The sequence below is a fragment of the Syzygium oleosum genome, unplaced genomic scaffold (assembly GCF_021117445.2).
Source record: "Syzygium oleosum isolate NSW1041296 unplaced genomic scaffold, Sole_v2.1 Sole_v2.05, whole genome shotgun sequence".
In the NCBI taxonomy this organism is placed as follows: domain Eukaryota; kingdom Viridiplantae; phylum Streptophyta; class Magnoliopsida; order Myrtales; family Myrtaceae; genus Syzygium; species Syzygium oleosum.
This window is the reverse complement of record NW_026607489.1, coordinates 10,441,236-10,458,172: the sequence shown is the minus strand read 5'-3', so window position 1 is coordinate 10,458,172 and position 16,937 is coordinate 10,441,236. Positions and strand designations below refer to the sequence as shown.

At 42.3% G+C, this 16,937-nt stretch overlaps 2 protein-coding genes across 2 annotated transcripts; one reads left to right on the top strand and one right to left on the bottom strand.

Moving 5' to 3' along the window:
* Positions 1-42: 42 nt before the first annotated feature.
* On the bottom strand, positions 43-1,992 carry LOC115665439 (phosphatidyl-N-methylethanolamine N-methyltransferase). Its single transcript, XM_030587328.2, has 2 exons — positions 1,719-1,992; positions 43-640 (listed from the first exon to the last, which is right to left on the bottom strand). Exons 1-2 carry the CDS (start codon positions 1,961-1,963, stop codon positions 391-393), a joined length of 495 nt encoding a protein of 164 aa, XP_030443188.1. The 5' UTR covers positions 1,964-1,992; the 3' UTR covers positions 43-390.
* A 10,840-nt stretch (positions 1,993-12,832) lies between these two features.
* On the top strand, positions 12,833-14,918 carry LOC115694616 (probable N-acetyltransferase HLS1). The gene is made up of 3 exons (XM_030621703.2): positions 12,833-13,236; positions 13,389-13,546; positions 14,054-14,918. The coding sequence occupies exons 1-3, from the start codon at positions 12,952-12,954 to the stop codon at positions 14,916-14,918; spliced, it is 1,308 nt and encodes a 435-aa protein (XP_030477563.1). The 5' UTR covers positions 12,833-12,951.
* The last annotated feature ends 2,019 nt before the right edge of the window (positions 14,919-16,937 follow it).

Genomic DNA, 16,937 nt, shown 5'->3' with positions numbered 1-16,937 from the left:
TAACGTGTAGTCACTTAGCATCTGAAGTTAGTAAACATGGCATTTCCAGGATAAAATGAACAGATTAGACTGCAGGAAAAGTGCAAGACAAGGTATAAATTATAGGCCGCAAGTGTGATGAGCAGCATTAACCAACGCATGCTCAAGGCCTTGTGGTGTTTTGTATTTTAGAAGCGAAAAAGCCGAAGCATTTCAACCATGAAGCTAAATATCTTGTTGTCAGCATGGTTAAAGAATTATTCAGTCTTCCAAAGAAGGAAATATAACATGATGTCCAACTGCAGAAAGAGGAAAAAATGACTCTGAATGAAACAATCACCGAACTAAGCATCCATTGCAGTTATGCAGAATGACTCCAAAGTTGCTGGTTAGAATCAGAATCATGAAAGATCATGAGATTGCCTCCGCACGAGTACCTAGATCTTCCGTCGACTCTAGATGCATCATAAATACATAGCCTAGCACCCACAAGGCAATGTATTGAAAAGGTACCCAAGCTAAACATGCAACGAGGCTCGTGATGCTTCCAATGTACTGAGGATCTTTTATGTATCCGAAAGGAAATTCAGTCACCCACGGAATGTTCTTCCCAAACCGCACGCCATAGTAGGTCCCGGATTCACCAAGCAACTGATAAACCCTGTGGAACATTTACTATTAGAACCAAAGAAATTATGTTCTTGTAGAACATGCAGCTCTATTACAGAAAGGCAGTCCATGGCATGCTTTAGAAAAAGTCTTTTTTGGCAGAAGAAGGTAACAACCAAGCAAAAATAAGTCGCAGCTACATTCTCACACTATATCTAAATATATGCTTGCTCCTTTCTCCTCAGACATACACTCTTACTCTAATTCTGATTCCACTTTGATTATAATTCTGCATTTCTACTTTTCCTCCAATATCATATGTTTTAGCTCATGAGCCAACAGAAACTCAGAACATCATACACAGGTATTTCCTTTTTCAAGAAATGGGTTTTGCAAACTTAGAAGGCTCTCGGCATTCTAGAAGCATCCTTCCATAAAGTCACGGGAATGAGCATACCAAAGAAAAACAGTCATCTTTCAGATTATTACACTAGCTCCAAGAATACACGTGCTCCTGATTTCACGAAAAGTTGAAAAATCTCCATATGGACAATCCAAAGATCCATTTACAAGCTAACCGTTAAATAGAGCAACGACAGCATCTTTGCACTCCATGGATGGAGAAAGGAAAACATCTTTGAACTTACTTACATTCAAAACTTTTTTAAGATAACAAACTGTATCTGCTAGTCACTTCATCACCAGATATAAAGCTGCCAAAAGAAATAGAAAAGAAACAGAATGAAGAAATTAAAAAAAAGAGGTGTTTGACAGCATAACAGCTCGACAGGTATCTTCAGCCTCTAATTGTCAATGCAATCAGTTACATATCCTTCCATATTCCATCTTACTCATTTGATGAAGACAACCCAAACGAACCACAGACAAAAACAATTGCCAACAGAGCAACATAACTCCTCAAGCTCACGATAATAGCAAAAGACAATTTCCAAAAGCTTTATGCCCAAATCTGGCAAATTCCCTATTAGTCTCCCCAGAATACAGAACAATAGACAAACAAACATATGCCAAATAACACTTCAACGCCCATATTTACCAAACATAAGTCATAAAACTACATCAAACGAAAGGGCAAATCTATTTTGTTTTCGTTGGGGGTTTGGGGATACCTGAAGTTGAGGAACTGGCCAAAGAGGAAGAGGGGCCAGAAGTAGAGAGGGGGAGGCCAAGACAAGGAAGAGACAGAAAAGAGAGAGAGGATCTGAATCAGCTTCAACAAGTGAGAAACCAGAGCCATCACTTTGCTTGGGTCACGCCCTCTCCCACACAGATTCACCCATGCCTGCGGCCTCCTCCATAGCCAGTAGTAGAACGGGAATGGCACGAGCACACCGATCCCCGCCACTATCCCCATCTCCCTCTCCCTCTCCCTCTCCCTCTGCTGATCTTTCTGTGTTCCCTGTGTCTGCTCTGCTGTGGACTTGAATATTGAAGGGGCCACACGCATTGGTCTTGGCCCATATCTTGGTCTAGGCCGAATTCCTACAGAACAGGCCCATACAATGGTCTGTTTTTCCTGTTGTAGATACGTTGCAGTTGTCAATAATGGACGACAACCTTTGTGGATCGAACAAAGCATAAGTTAGACCCTTTACTTTCTGCGGGTTAATTCAAAAGAAAAAGTATGAACTTTAAGTCGAGAGACAATTCTGATCCCAACTTTTTTTTGTCCCATAAAAAAGCACCAATTTTAGGTCGAGGGACAATTTTGACCCGAACTTTTTTTTTATCCCGTAAAAAAGTACCAACTTTAAGTCGAGGGACAATTTTGGCCCGAACTTTTTTTTATCCCATAAAAAAACACTAACTTTAGGTCAAGTCACAATTCTGGCCCCAACTTTTTTTGTCTTGTAAAAAAGCACCAACTTTTACTTAAATCCCAAATATGGCCCCCATTCACTTAGAACCATTGATTATTTAACTTGACTATTCCACCTTAGCAATAAATCCACGTGGCTTGCTAACTGGATTTAAAGCAATATTTATTATCTTATTTTCTGAGTCACAATTTGAAGAATAACGGTGAAACTGTTTGTCTCCTTCACTTCACCGGCAAGTCAAAAATATCTCCAGATTGATTCTCTTTGGCCAGACGTAATCTGAAGCTGACCACCGCCTGTCAACAAATGCCATGGACGAGATTCGCCAAGCTCACTACCATAACTTTTTTTCTCAAATAATGGTGACTTCAGATAGAAAGTCAACGGAGGGCCAGATTTGAAATCAGGGTGAAAGTTAGTGATTTTTTATGAGACAAAAAAATTAGGGTCAAAATTGTTTCTCAACCTAAAGTTTGTGTTTTTTTATGGGACAAAAAAAAGTTCGGGCCAGAATTATCCCTCGACCTAAAATTGGTACTTTTTTAAGGGACAAAAAAAGTTCGGTTTAAAATTATTTCTCGATCTAAAGTCAGTGTTTTTTTTTTAAATTAGGGTCTGCATAGCAACGTTTCTGTTCCCAAAAATAATTTCTGATCAGAAATAGTTTTTTCTATTTCTATTTCTTGGAACAGTTTCTGAGCAAAAAATAGCGTTTAGTAACTGCACAAAATTTCTATTCCTAAAATAGAAAAAGAATAGAAACGCGTTTAGGGCATGAATGATCCATTTCTATTCCATGGACGAGTTTCTCCCTTCTGGGCTACCGGCGGAGGACGGTGGGTGGCGGTAGGGGGCGGAGGACGGTAGTCGGTGGCGGCAGAGGATGGCGGCCGGCGGCGGGAGGCAGTGGAGCACGGCGGTCAGCAGCGGAGCACGGTGGCATCGGGCGGCGGTGACGGCAGCGGGGGGTGGTGGCGGGAGGTGGCTGGCAGCGGAGGGTGGCCAGCGTCGGTCGATGGAGCACCGCGGCCGGTGGTGAAGGATGGCGGCTGATGGTGGGTGATTGCCGGCGTCGGGTGGCCAGGGGCGGGAGATGGCCGGCGGCCGAGGGCAGCCAGCGCCGGGTGGTGGCCGACGTCGGGCAGTGGAGCATAATGGTCGACGGCGGAGGATGGCGGCCGGTGGTGGGTGGTCGCCGACGGCGGAGGACGACGACCGGTGATGGGTGATCGCCGGCGTTGGGTGGTTGGCGGGGGGAGGCGGCCAGAGTCGGGCGATGGAGCACGGCGGCTAGCGGTGGAGGACGGCGGCCGGTGGCGACAAGCGTCGAGCGGCGGAGGATAGTGGTCGATGACAAGAGGCGGCCGGCGGCGGCGGAAGGCGGGCGGTAGGTGGCAGCGAAGGACGGCGAGAGGGCGGGTTGCGGCCGATGGATTGTTTCTTGTTTTTGGAAGATTCCAGAAAAAATCGTTTCTTGTTTTTGTTCCAGAAACAAAGAAGTAGATTTTTTTTGCTTTTTGTTTCTGTTCCAAATCTATTCTAGGATCACTTTTTTGTTCTAGAAACAAAAAAGTATTTTTTTTACTAAACTGATTTCTGTTCTTTTTTTATTCCGGGGAACAAAAAAATAAAAAAATAAAAAAATAGAAACGTTACTAAACAGACCCTAGGCTTACTTTCTACGGGATATCATTTCTGCAGGCATTTCTCTGGTCCCGTCCATTCTCATGTGAAAATTGGTGATGATCGGAGCCCTTTTCATCATGAAGATAGAGCTGTCGCATCTTGGACTACAGTGGAGATCAAGAAGATAAGGTGGACAAAACCCAGTTGGGATTCTCTGGTCCCGGAATCGAATTGTTACTCAACATCTCAAATTCTCCCAAAAAAAGTTGTTTAAGAGTGTGGTTCGAGCATCACAATGTCTTCATATCAATTATTTTATAGCATTTGTGATGGATCATAGCAGACATACACATGATAACTAAGCATTTTGCGTATATTCTGCACATTAATCGAAGTTCAAGCTCAAAGGATCGATTCTCTAATTTATTACACGAAAATAAGAATACTTACTATCGCGACCTAAAAAAAAAATCGGATTTTCGATCTTAGGCTAATGGATTACTAGATCAATTAAATTAACTAACCTAGCTCGAGTTCTCCCAAACTCTACCAAATCGCAACTTAGGTCCAATTGTGAGCGTGCAAATATTTTCAATGGGAGTCGCCACTAATCATTTAAGGTAGGATGATTAGAAACCTAAATAAAATAGCGGGAATACTATTTTATTTCTGCGAACCAGAAATTATAAATTCGGGGACTTGGTTACGCTAGATTCCCTAACGCCCTTTCGGTACCAATTTCAAGAGAAATACTCAATTGGACAATTTTGATAAATCCTGACTTAGAGTTCAAAGGTGCAGAAATTTTCTTTTTTGATTTTTTATTTATTTAAATGAAAGCTAACCTATATGTAATGACGTGCAAAAATTGACATGTGATTAATGCAACCTAACATGCAAACTATATATCATGCGACGACATGATCTATTTCTAATGATGGGCATATTATTTTTTTTTGTATTTTTTCTTTAATGAAATTCGGAATTAAAAATGCCAATTATCTAAACATGCAATTTTAAACTAAAGAAATTAAACTATTCTAGAGTAATCTTTTTGGCATTTTTTTTTATCAAAATTCGAAATTAAAATCAAGTAAAAAATATAACCGCTAAATCTTTCGAATTAAGTTTCGATCTGAAGCCTGACAGATCGATCCTCAAATTCGAAATACCCGCTATGGAAATAACTCTATCTAAAGCCTGATAGATAGATTTATTTCTACATGTGCGGTTGTGGATTAGGAAATTTTCCTAATCGATCACATCTTGAAAAAAATTAGATATCTTAAATATCTTGGATATATTCAAAAGATTTTGAAAATTCTAAATTCTATCCAAATTTGAAAAGTAATAGATATCCAAGATTTCAAAAAAGGAAATAAAATCCTAATTGAAATAATGCTTATTATCCAAATATGCAAAATTAGATATCAATAAGCACAAATTAGGCAACCAAATATTCGAATCAAATCGGGATATGATAATTACCTGATTTGCAGATTTCTTTCTTAATTTGAATCTGTAGCGGATCGGGATTGCGGATCGGCGGTGCGTCGGGAGCGGCGGCGTGATGTTGGGAGCAGTGGCGGCTAGCGACGGTGACACGACGGGAACGGCGGCGCGGCGAGCGTCTCCGGGCAACGGCCAACAGGCGGGGACGGGCGACTCTCCGGTGGCTGTGCAGCGAACAGCGGCAGCATAGGCGGTGGGCTAACGGCGGTGCAGGCGGCTCCGGTTGGCGAGCAACGGTGCAGGGCAGCTCTTCGGCGGCTGTGCAGCGAGCAGCGGCAACACAGACGGGCGGAGCAGGGACGTCCAGGCGGTGGTGGCACCGGCGCGGCGGCTGGCAGTGTGGGCGTACAGCGGCGGTGGCACACGGCGGGAGACGGCCAGCAGGCAGCGGCAGAGGCAAAGCGCGCAGCGGGCGGTGGCGCGGCAGGCGTGCAATGGCTGAGGGGCGGAGCAGCTCCGGCGTAGTGCGGCAGGCGGTGGCGCGGCAGGCGTGCAGTGCGGCGCGGCGGGCGGTCTCCTTCTCTCTCTCTCTCACTCTTCTCAAAATTCTCTCGTATGTCTCTCTAAAAATCCGATCTGAAAAATTCTGAGAGCCCCCTACTTGATTATGAGACATAAACATATATTTATAATGTAAACCTAGATCAATTAGCTGGGCTTTCTAGTCCTAATGGGCTTAGGTTTAGGCTTTAATTTAATTCTAAATGGGCTGAATTAATTTGGGCTTTTCTTTAATTAAGCATAATGGGCTAATTTAAGCTCAAATTAAGACAACCAAGTCCTTTTGTGTGTGATTTTCGGCTCATGCTTTCCGAGTGAGCCGAATCTCGTTCGGTGCCCGAGCTCGATTTACGTGATGAATTTTAAGCTCGCTTACCACCGCCAATCCGATGCGAAATGCAATTAATCTATATGAACCTAAACTTTATGCTATGCGATTTGTAATATTTTTGTTCAGGGATTAAAATTTAATCCCTAATTTTCTATGCAATTAATCACTAAATGATGCGCCGAAATTTAGGTGTCAACAGTTGACCCTCTTTGAGTGGAGGCTCGCAGAGGTTTCGCTCAAAGACTGAGACCTAAATTTAAACTATGCAAAATGATGAATGATGATTTTTTTTTAATGCAATGATGCATGATATGCAAACAATAAAGAACGTATGCTAAGGCTTCTCACTTCGTGTAGAGCGGTGAAAGAGCCTTACATACGGATCGCACAAAAAGCGTCCAAGTGAGGGAAAGCTTTATAATGCTTTGACTTCCCTCGATCTCCAAACTTCTGGTCCACTGGAAGTAAGGTTCTCGAGGTATTGGATTGCCTATCTGTTACCTGTAGTTTCCTACAGATGCAAAATAGCGCATGATATAAAGAAAGAATGTGATGTGTTGCCCATACCACTGGGCAATCACGAAAAGGATCATGTCACCTCTTCCATTGGATGAACATGAAATGGGGTGTGCCGCGTACTCCACTTAGCAACACCAAATGAGAAATTATGCTGCCTGTACTACTGGGCAAACATGAAATGGGGTGTGCCGCGTACTCCACTTAGCAACACCAAATGAGATATTATGCTACCTGTCCTACTGGGCGAACATAAAATGGGGTGTGCCGCGTACTCCACTTGGCAACACCAAATGATATGTCACCTGTTCCACTTGGCGAACATATGAAAGAGATCATGTCTCACATTCTGGGAAAAGAGAAACAATGAAGAATAATTAGTAGACGTACCTGATTTCTTCTTGTGTTATAAAAATGGCAAAGCCAATTGCATTGCACCTGTTTTTACCTGAGAAAAGGCTAAAACAACACATGCGCAGGGGCAGAGAAAACATAATTCATGAATCTGCTTGCATTACCAAGCTTTACTGTGGAATTTATCAATAAGAACAACCATTTCGTCCTTTTGACAATTTGATCACATTAAATGAGAGACCTTTAATCAGAAAGGACTTTCTACTCACTCTCAATGAAAGACTTTTGACCCGACCTTTGATGCGGGTATAAGAATCACTCAAACTCTCTTCATCGTGCTTGACAAGGGTTCGAATATTCTCAAAATCAGTATGACTTGACCAATCTGAGAGGTCTTTATAAGGACTAAAACGTGGGTTTGGTCAATGGCTTAGCAAAAGGGACTCTTCGAGTCAGGGTTATTAAAAGAATTGATATCACTAGCTGCTCCGGGTTTACAAGTCAGGGATGCTGCAAAAATGAGATAGAAAAATCTTGCTCGCACTTTTTCGAGCAACATTTATAAGCATTTGAAACTCTACGTTAACTCAAGTGCCCTATTCTGAAGAGACTTCGGTAAGGGTTGTAACGTAGGTTTGGGTAGGCTTGAAATGAATGGCTTATTTCATCAAAGGGGGGTATTATGAACATGGAGATTGGTGATCATCCAATTATGCTACTGGTACCATTGACCTATCTCTAGCAATTGCTCCACAAATGAACCTTCAAACGGTCTTTTCCTTGAAGACTGATCTTGTATGTCGACTCAGTTCTTGCTGAAGCTTTTCTTTCCCTCCTTTTTCTCTCTCTCTTTTTTTTTTTTAGAGAGATTTTCTTTTCGAGAGATTTTTCCGAGAGAGAGAACTTCAATTTAATGGAGTCCTTTTGCGTCATTTCTGATGAATTTTCTTACTCAAGAAATTTATCGACGCCATATTTGTATGAAACTTCGGACAATTTTAAGAGGCCCAAAAAATTGATTAGTCACGCAGCCAACTCTAAATAACTAATTAAATAAGTGAGATATTAATTTTCTTTTTTTTTCTTTTTTTCTTTTTCTTTCTTTCTTTTCCTTTTTTTTCTACCAAGTGGTGAGAGTCGCCGGCCGACCACAGGCGAGGGCCGCGAGACCCTCGCCGGCGTCCGGGGAGGGCCTTGCCTGTGACTGACAAGAGTTGGCTAGTGACCCTTGCCGGCTTGCAAGAAAAAAAGGAAAAGAAAGAAAGAATAAAAAGAATAAAAAATTATAAAATTATAAATTATTCATGAATTTTTATAAAAATTGTTCACTTCAGCGCTGACTGTCCTACGTAGAATGGACAATGTTTACGTCAACGATTTCCAGCTAAAATTGACTGGATGAACCCAAATGGCAAAATCTGAAAATGTTTAGTATTTAATTGGCACAATCGAAAGGTTTAGGTTTTGAATTAGCACAAGTGCAATAAATTTATGACTTTTTTGGTAATTTCTTCCTTGTAACCTACCGACCAGAGAAGCGTGCATCAGGGATGGAGGATAAGTATTGCCCATTTTAATTTGGTGTCCATGGTGATAGAGTACTCTAACTTTAAGACACAAAATTGCCATCCCACTAAAAGGGGAGAAGAAGTCGGACGCATAGAGGGAAGTGCACCAAGTTTATAAATACATAATAAGGGTGTGAAGCATCCAGGATTTTGAGCAATGCCCAACACTTGTCCCTTATAGTGGATCATGTTGGTTCACATTTAGAACTACCCTCATGGTTATCTCAATGTCACTTTGGAGAAGGAAAGTTGTCCAAAAAGCCCTAAACCTATTGCATTTTTGTGAATTCAGCCCTAAACCTTTTAAATTTGCCAATTGGGTCTTAAATCTATTCACATTTTGCCAATTGAGTTCATCCGATCAATTTTAGTTGGAAACCGTGGACGCCAGCCATCCTACATGGCATAGTCGGTGCCGATGTGGATAATTTTTTCTTTTCTTTCTTTTTCTTTCTTTTTGTTCTCTCCCTTCTTCTTTCTCTAGCCAGCTGCCGAGCCTAGGCGATGGCCGGCGACCGGCCAAAGGCAACCGCCGATGAGGGTCGGTCTTGCTAGAGGCCAGTGAAGGCCGCCTCACTAGCTGCGGGCGCCAGCCTTCAACGAGGTCGGCCCTCGCTAGATCTCGGCAAGGGTGACCTTCCATGAGGCCGGATGGACTCAATTGGCAAAAGTGCAATATGTTTAGGATTTTTTTGGATAATTTTTCCCACTCGGAGATGTTGGCAATAGAAGGCAAAATGAAATTGTCACCTGCATCTATCTACTTGTGAGATGTGTCTTAACCTTGGGAAGAAGGTCCTCTATCAACATGCAAGATATCAATCCGCTATGCTACGCATGGTTTCCACCAATTGGAAGTGAGCTTAGGGCATGCTTGTATTGGCCTTTATTATTGAGCCAAAAGTTAGCCATTGACTTTTTCATACAACATGCAATTTAAATCCTTTTCCAAAGATTGAAAAGTGTATTATCGTTCTAGATTTTGCAATATCTATGCATGTCACTCCATCAGACATCTTAAGCTATCATTCGTACCACATCTTGTCATAATCTCTCTCTATGATTACATCTGCGGATATAGTTCATGAGAGGATTCATACAATAAGCTAAAATCTTTTATCTAATGAGGCAATAATTGGGACCATATCCATTGGTCAATCATTACAAGAGAAAGTACGCGCATGCCACATGCATTAGGCGGCTACGTGCACAATGCTCGAGCTCAGAATGATCTCCAATTAAATCGAAGAACTATTTAAATTGCACTCATTTCGATAGTTTTTGGTAGAATAATAAGGCGTGAAGCATATGGAAATTGTATTTTGCTAGTCCCACTTGGGTTCACAAATCTCGAAAGCCAACATCCAATGAATCCTCTCTCTTTATACTACACCACTTGCACGCCTGCCATCTTGCCACTTGACCTAATATACTCTCGGTCGACAACTAGGTCAACCCACACTAAACTTTTGGAATATTACTAAAAAAAAAATTACTAAACCTATTGCATTGTGTCAATTCAATTCTAAATATTTTTTTTTTTTGCTAATTGAATCCTAAACATATTGCAATTGTGCCAATTTAGTTGTAAATCTTTTTTTTTTTGCCAATCAAGTTCTTAACCTTTTTTCATTTGCATTAATTTAGTCCATCTGGCTAATTTCGATCAATATTATTTTTTTTTATTAATTTTTTTTTATTTTTCTTTCATTCTCCATTTCCCTTGTTTTTTTCTTGTCCTTTCCTTCCTTATTTTCTTTTGTTTTTCCCCACCGTGGCTGGCGAGGGCCGCAAAGCCCTTGTGTTGGCCACTGGGCAAGGTGGCTAGCCTCGCCGGCCACGCCTACCCAGACCATCGCGAGGCGCAATCGCAGGTGATGATGATCATGGCCTCGACAGCCGTAGGCGGGGCCGCCTTAGCCCACGGTCGGCGAGCTTTGGTGATTGTTGCCAACCACAGTAGGGAAAAACAAGAGAAAAGAAGGAATGAAAGGAAAAGAAAAGAAAAAATATTGTTAAGAAATTCCAGAAAATTATTAAAAATTATCCATGTTAGCGCCGGTCGTGATATGTAGGACGACCGGCATTCATGTCTCCGGCCAAAATTAGTTGGATGGGTTGAATTGGCACAAATGCAAAAAGATTTAAGACTCGATTGGCAGAAAAAGAAAAATGTTTATGACTAAATTGGCACGATTGCGATAGGTTTATAACTTTTTGGTAATTTTCCCCTAACCTTTTACAGAATTCTTTGTTGACTAAAAGTACATATGAGAAGGGGGGCTTTCCATATATCAAGCCAATCATAGGTTAAAGAGTAGATACTAGCAGATTAAAGGCGGAGTTAGTCTATCGTGTTGATTATAAAATGAATCTGTCTGATATCCTTTTTTTTTAATCAATATCAAGATCCTTCTTATATGTCGCGGATGCATCATTTGGGCCAAACGTCAATGGCTATAGTAGATCATCGGATGCCAAATATGATCGGCGTGGACAATTCCAAGACAAGACTATGACCCAATACGATGCGCTATCATTCGCTGGTCGGGAGGCTTTGGCATCGACATTCTCCAAGTATTTCACAAGATGACATCGAGTTGGTCCAACGTGAGCTCATCAGTGAGCATGCTCGCAATCAACTTGGTTAATAAAATTACAAAGCTAGCGACGATCTATCGTTTTTATATGTTCCTTTGAACTATAAAACTCGTGCGAGGTTGAGTCATATGACATGGCCACGTGTGAGCTTTACTCATCAATTTACTTTTGATGGTCACTTTATCAAATCTTTAATTCTTAAAGCACATATATTGTATGTACATATCAATTCCATTTCGTGCTTTAGCAAATCTCTAATTTTTGTACATATATTGTTTTTACATATGTCAATTATGTTTTGCACGCAAATCTCTAATTCTTAAGTACATTTTTTTTACGTAAATTTCCATTCTATTTTGCACTTTAGCGAATCAATTTTCAAGACCACTTTAGCATATCCCTATTAGGCTATTAGTATTCAGTTTCAAATCAACTTAGCCAATCACTTTTAGCTTATCTCTATCAATTTTCAAGACCACTTTAGCATATCTCTAACCCACTATCTGTTAATTAGTCATCGTGGGATCACCACTTCCCATTCCGATAAATATTCACTATAAATACCCTAGTTTCTCATTCGTTTAGAATGAAAATATCAATATAAGTCAACATTATTTTTAGGGTAAATGACACAAAAGGTCATTGAACTTTGGTCGAATGTGTAATGTGGTCCATGAACTTTAATCTAATATGCAATGTTGTCCCTGAATTTTTAATTTGTTCAATGTGATCCCTGAACTTTTGGTACATGTTCAATTTAGTCCATGAATTGTATGAAAATGTTCAATGTTGTCTTTTCATTTGTCCTTGAACTTGAATTAATGGAAGGAAACACTGAACATTTTCATATAATCGAGAGACTAAATTGAACATGTACCAAAAGTTCAAAGACTATATTGAACAAATTTAAAGTTCAGGGATCACATTGCATATTCAGTCAAAGTTTAGGGACCATTTGTGTCATTTTTCCTTATTTTTACAAGTATATAACAAGCTTTCATACGAATTGTTCAACTCAATTGGTCATAGAATAACGTGACACGTTGAGTACGAATATTGACTAAACTATATCATGTATGAACGCATGCGCCCAACAAATACATTCGCATCATTCAATTTGGTGGAGCCAATCGGATTTATTTAGAAGGTGGCCCCAATAAACCAATGATGTAAGCACTCGAAATCCATTTGATAGTCTTTTCTTGAAAGCTCACCCCTTTTTCCCCACACATGGTCCCACTCCTCTCGCAACACGTGGCTCGAGAGAGAGAGAAGACGAATACGTATCTCCCTCCTTGGTATTGCCACGTCACCAGGCCCACTCAGTTATTAATGTGTTATAAATAGAGGGAAAGGGGCGATCCTGAGGATTAGAGAACATGCACTTTGCCCATGCACTAGAACTAGAAGAGAGTGGCATAATTAGGTAGAGCTTTTGCATATCATCACCGCATTCATCGCCATCATCATCATCGATATCATTACCATCAAGCTAGCTAGGGTTAAGGGAGAGATGTCCCAGAAGGTAGCAGCCGAGGATAGTCCAAAGGCGTGGTCGGGTCCGACCGCCAAGGAGCCGCTGGTGGCGGCGGTGGTGGTTAGAGAGTACGAGGAGGAGAGAGACAAGGCGGGCGTGGAGAGAATGGAGATGCGATGCGAAGTCACGGGACAGAGATCGGGACCAGACAACAAGAAGAAGGCGAAGAGGATGAAGAAGAAGAAGAAGGCAATTCTGGTGACCGACCTCTTGGGCGACCCCCTCTGTCGCGTCCGAAGCTTCACATTGCATGTCATGCTGGTATCTCGTTCTCCCTCCCTCGCTCTCGCACACCATCTTTCAATCTAGTTGTATTTATTTCGTATATAGACATAGAGGTTGTACGTAGACGATATCGCATGTGACAAGGGATTACGATATTCATATGGGTTTATTTTCGCGAAACTGTGCAGGTTGCGGAGTGGGGAGAGGGTGGAGAAATAGTTGGGGTGATCAGAGGGTGTATCAAGAGAGTGAAAATTAGAGGGAACAACAATAACCCATCGTCGTCGTCATCAGATTATGTGACGGCTGCTAATGTTCTGGGGCTCAGGGTTTCTCTTTCTCACAGGTTTTCTCCTCCTTCTTCTACCTCTTCTTCTTCTTCTTCTGCTTCTTCGATCGTAATGACGATGGTTGGTTTGGGGGGCATGCATGTGTGTCGCTTTGTTGTGGTGCTAAACATGCGTCTCATGTCAAGACGTTCGCTTCTTTGTCGCCGGAATCACGAGTCAAGTCCGATCGCGTTGCGAAGTGTGGACGCTGAGGGTCTCTCTATGCGCTCACATGGCTTCTATGGTGTTCAGTTGCCTTAGCTACATGTTCGAGTTCTTTTGATATCTTTATAAAGAAAAATTCTACGGTTCAGTTGCCACACGTGTCGTCTTTCGGAGCGATCGCAATGCCCGTCAAGTCAACATTAGAATAAGAGAGACTGTTCCTTATTCCCACCCAAAGATTAGATTAAGCTGTAAAGAGGAAGCAGTGTTCCTCCATGTCATACGAAACATACATAGAACTCGAACTGTCATTTACTATATAATAACGATGTATCGCTTTGGTGTTTGCTCTTTTGAAGGAGGCATGGCATTGCCACAAGACTGGTCCAAGAAATAGAGAGATGGTGCAAGCGGCACGGTGCGGATTACGCCTACATGGCCACGGATGCCACCAACGCACCCTCCCTCAAACTCTTCACCACCAAATGCGACTTCACCAAGTTCCGCACCCCGACCCTGCTGGTGCGACCTGTCCACGCTCACCGCGAACCGCCGGGCCCGGACGTCTCCATTGTCCGGATCGCCCCGAGGCTTGCCGAGTCGATGTATCGGCACGTCCTCGCTGGCTCCGACTTCTTCCCCGAGGACATGGACGAGATTGTCGCACACGCCCTCAGTTTGGGCACGTTTGTGGCGATCCCCAAGGAGTCGGCCCACACGTGGGACCCGGAGTCGGGGACATTGCCACCGTCGAGTTTCGCCGTCATGAGCGTGTGGAACACCAAGGGAGTGTATAACCTCCGAGTGAAGGGCGCTTCCAGGCTCATGCACGCGTGCTGCGCCGGGAGCAGAATGCTGGACTCGTGCATGCCGTGGCTGAGGATACCTTCGTTCCCCGACGTGTTCAAGCGATTCGGGTTCTACTTTCTGTATGGTTTGTACATGACGGGGGAACACGGGCCGAGCCTGATGAAGTCGCTCTGCGATTTCGCGCACAACATGGCGAAGGACGACGCCGGGTGCGGCGCCGTGGTCGCCGAGGTGGGGCCGGAGGACCCGGTCAAGGCAGCGATCCCTCATTGGAAGAGATTTTCGTGGTCGGAAGACGTATGGTGCATCAAGCTCCTTCAGGAGGAACTCGTCCAAAAATGTGGGGGTTTGGATTGGGTTCACATGTCTAAGGGTCAATCCCCAGTACTCTTTGTTGACCCTCGAGACGTTTGACTTTCTCTATGTTTTTTTTTTGTCCTGAATTTTCTTATGACGAGAAAACTTCTTGTATGATAGTAATACGTGGACTATCGCAATTTTCTCTGTGATATTATGTAAAATTTTCTATGAATCCTATGTTTTTTGAGAACTGTCATCAATTTAGTATGGCTGATCTCATCATAGGCGCTTTTTAATGTAGGGAGAAGGAAGTGTTCGTTTTGCGAATTGGAAAGAAAAAGGTCCCGCATGAATCAAAGCCATTGGCAGTCCATGCATGTTCTAAACACTTCTAAAGTTTATACCCATGAACCATCATGCTATAGTTTTCATTAAAATGTGGATGGATAACTCAAACTTAAATGGAAAAGAGTTGTCAAATCAGTCCTAAACCTAATGTACGGATGTCAATTCAGTCCTAAATTTTTAAAATTTGCAAATTTAGTTCTGAACATTTGCACGAAATTTCAATGCGAATTGTTGACGTGGCAATGTACTATGTAGGACGGTTGGCAATGACTGGATCGTCATACGTTAGTGATTTCCGGTGAAGATTGGCCGGAAGGATTGTATTGAATTTTCGGGAAAACAACCAAGAAGACCTAAACCTATTGCATTGGTATACCCAAACCTTTCAATTTGATCAATTTACTCCTAAACATTTATATATTGGTACCAATTTAGTCCATCCAGCCAATTTTGGCTAGAAATCACCAACGTAGACTCCGACCGTCCTACGTGGTGCGGCTGGCGTTGACGTGGACATATTTTAACATTATTTTAAATTTATAATTTTTTTATGGTTTTTTTCTTTTTTCTTTTCTTCTCTTTATTTTTTTTTTGGCAAAGGGCTGGCCATAGGAGAGGGTTGCCAAGCCCTCGCTAGATCCGGTGAGGGCGGTTCTCGCTTGGCCGAGAGGGTCGAGCCCTCGCCAGAGGCAGGGAGGGCCAAGCCAGGCTATTCTTTCCAATAGAAGACGCAAAACGTGGAGCCTACGCCTTTGAGAAGCCTTCCTCGGCAATGCTTGCAATGCAAATACGATGGGCACGGATTGAACTCGGTTCATACGAGCATAGATTCGACGGCCTCTAGTAGGGGCTTGACCATCGCTGCCTGGGCGAGAGCTTGGCCTGTGGTTTGCATGAGCCGGCCGGCAGCCCTTGCCAGCCCTCAATCAAAAAAGAAAAAAAGCCATAACAATGTAAAAAATCAAAATATTATTAAAACATGTCCATATTAGCACCAGCCGTCGGCCGTGCCACATAGGCGTCCATATCAGCGATTTTCAGTCAAAATTGACGGATGGACTTAATTGGTACAAACGCAAAAGATTTATGACTAAATTTGTCAAATTGAAAGATTTATGACTGAATTGGTACAAATGCGACATATTTAAGATTTTTTGGGTACTTTTTTCTTGAAATTTCACACAAAGGTTTAAAACTAAATTTGTAAAATTTAGAAATTTAAGACTGAATAAACCCCGAATTCAGGACTGATCGGTATCCCCGAACAAAACCTAACTTCATGAATGCTCTTCACTTTCCAGTGTTGTTTTCACGTCCCCCCAGGATCATCCATTAATCTCAACGAGAAGATGTCCCCAACTTAGATCACCTCATTTTCTGGGCTTCATCGCTGGATAACATCATTTTCCTTGGAGCAATCATCAAGGGGACATCATGACCTGTTGGCTAGACAAGTGACACGTTCTCACTAAGCACAAAAGCTACAGTTGTGCATTCTTTAGGACCCTGACATGTGCATCCTGAATTAAGGAAATGCAAAATCAAACTTTCATGTTGCAGCACCACCACCAATCACTCAACGTATGTTCTATCGGATCATGCGCATAATTTATTTGATACGACGGTGTGCCTTGTAAGAAATCCATAACGTTTTATATTGAAAGTGGGCACAACGTTCACTAAAATGACTCGTGAAAGAAAACTTTTTTGCAATACGGCCGTCGATGCCGGTCCTCTTATTTTGCTTTATATAAAGCCAAAGTTACGGCGAAAAATTATTCGTTT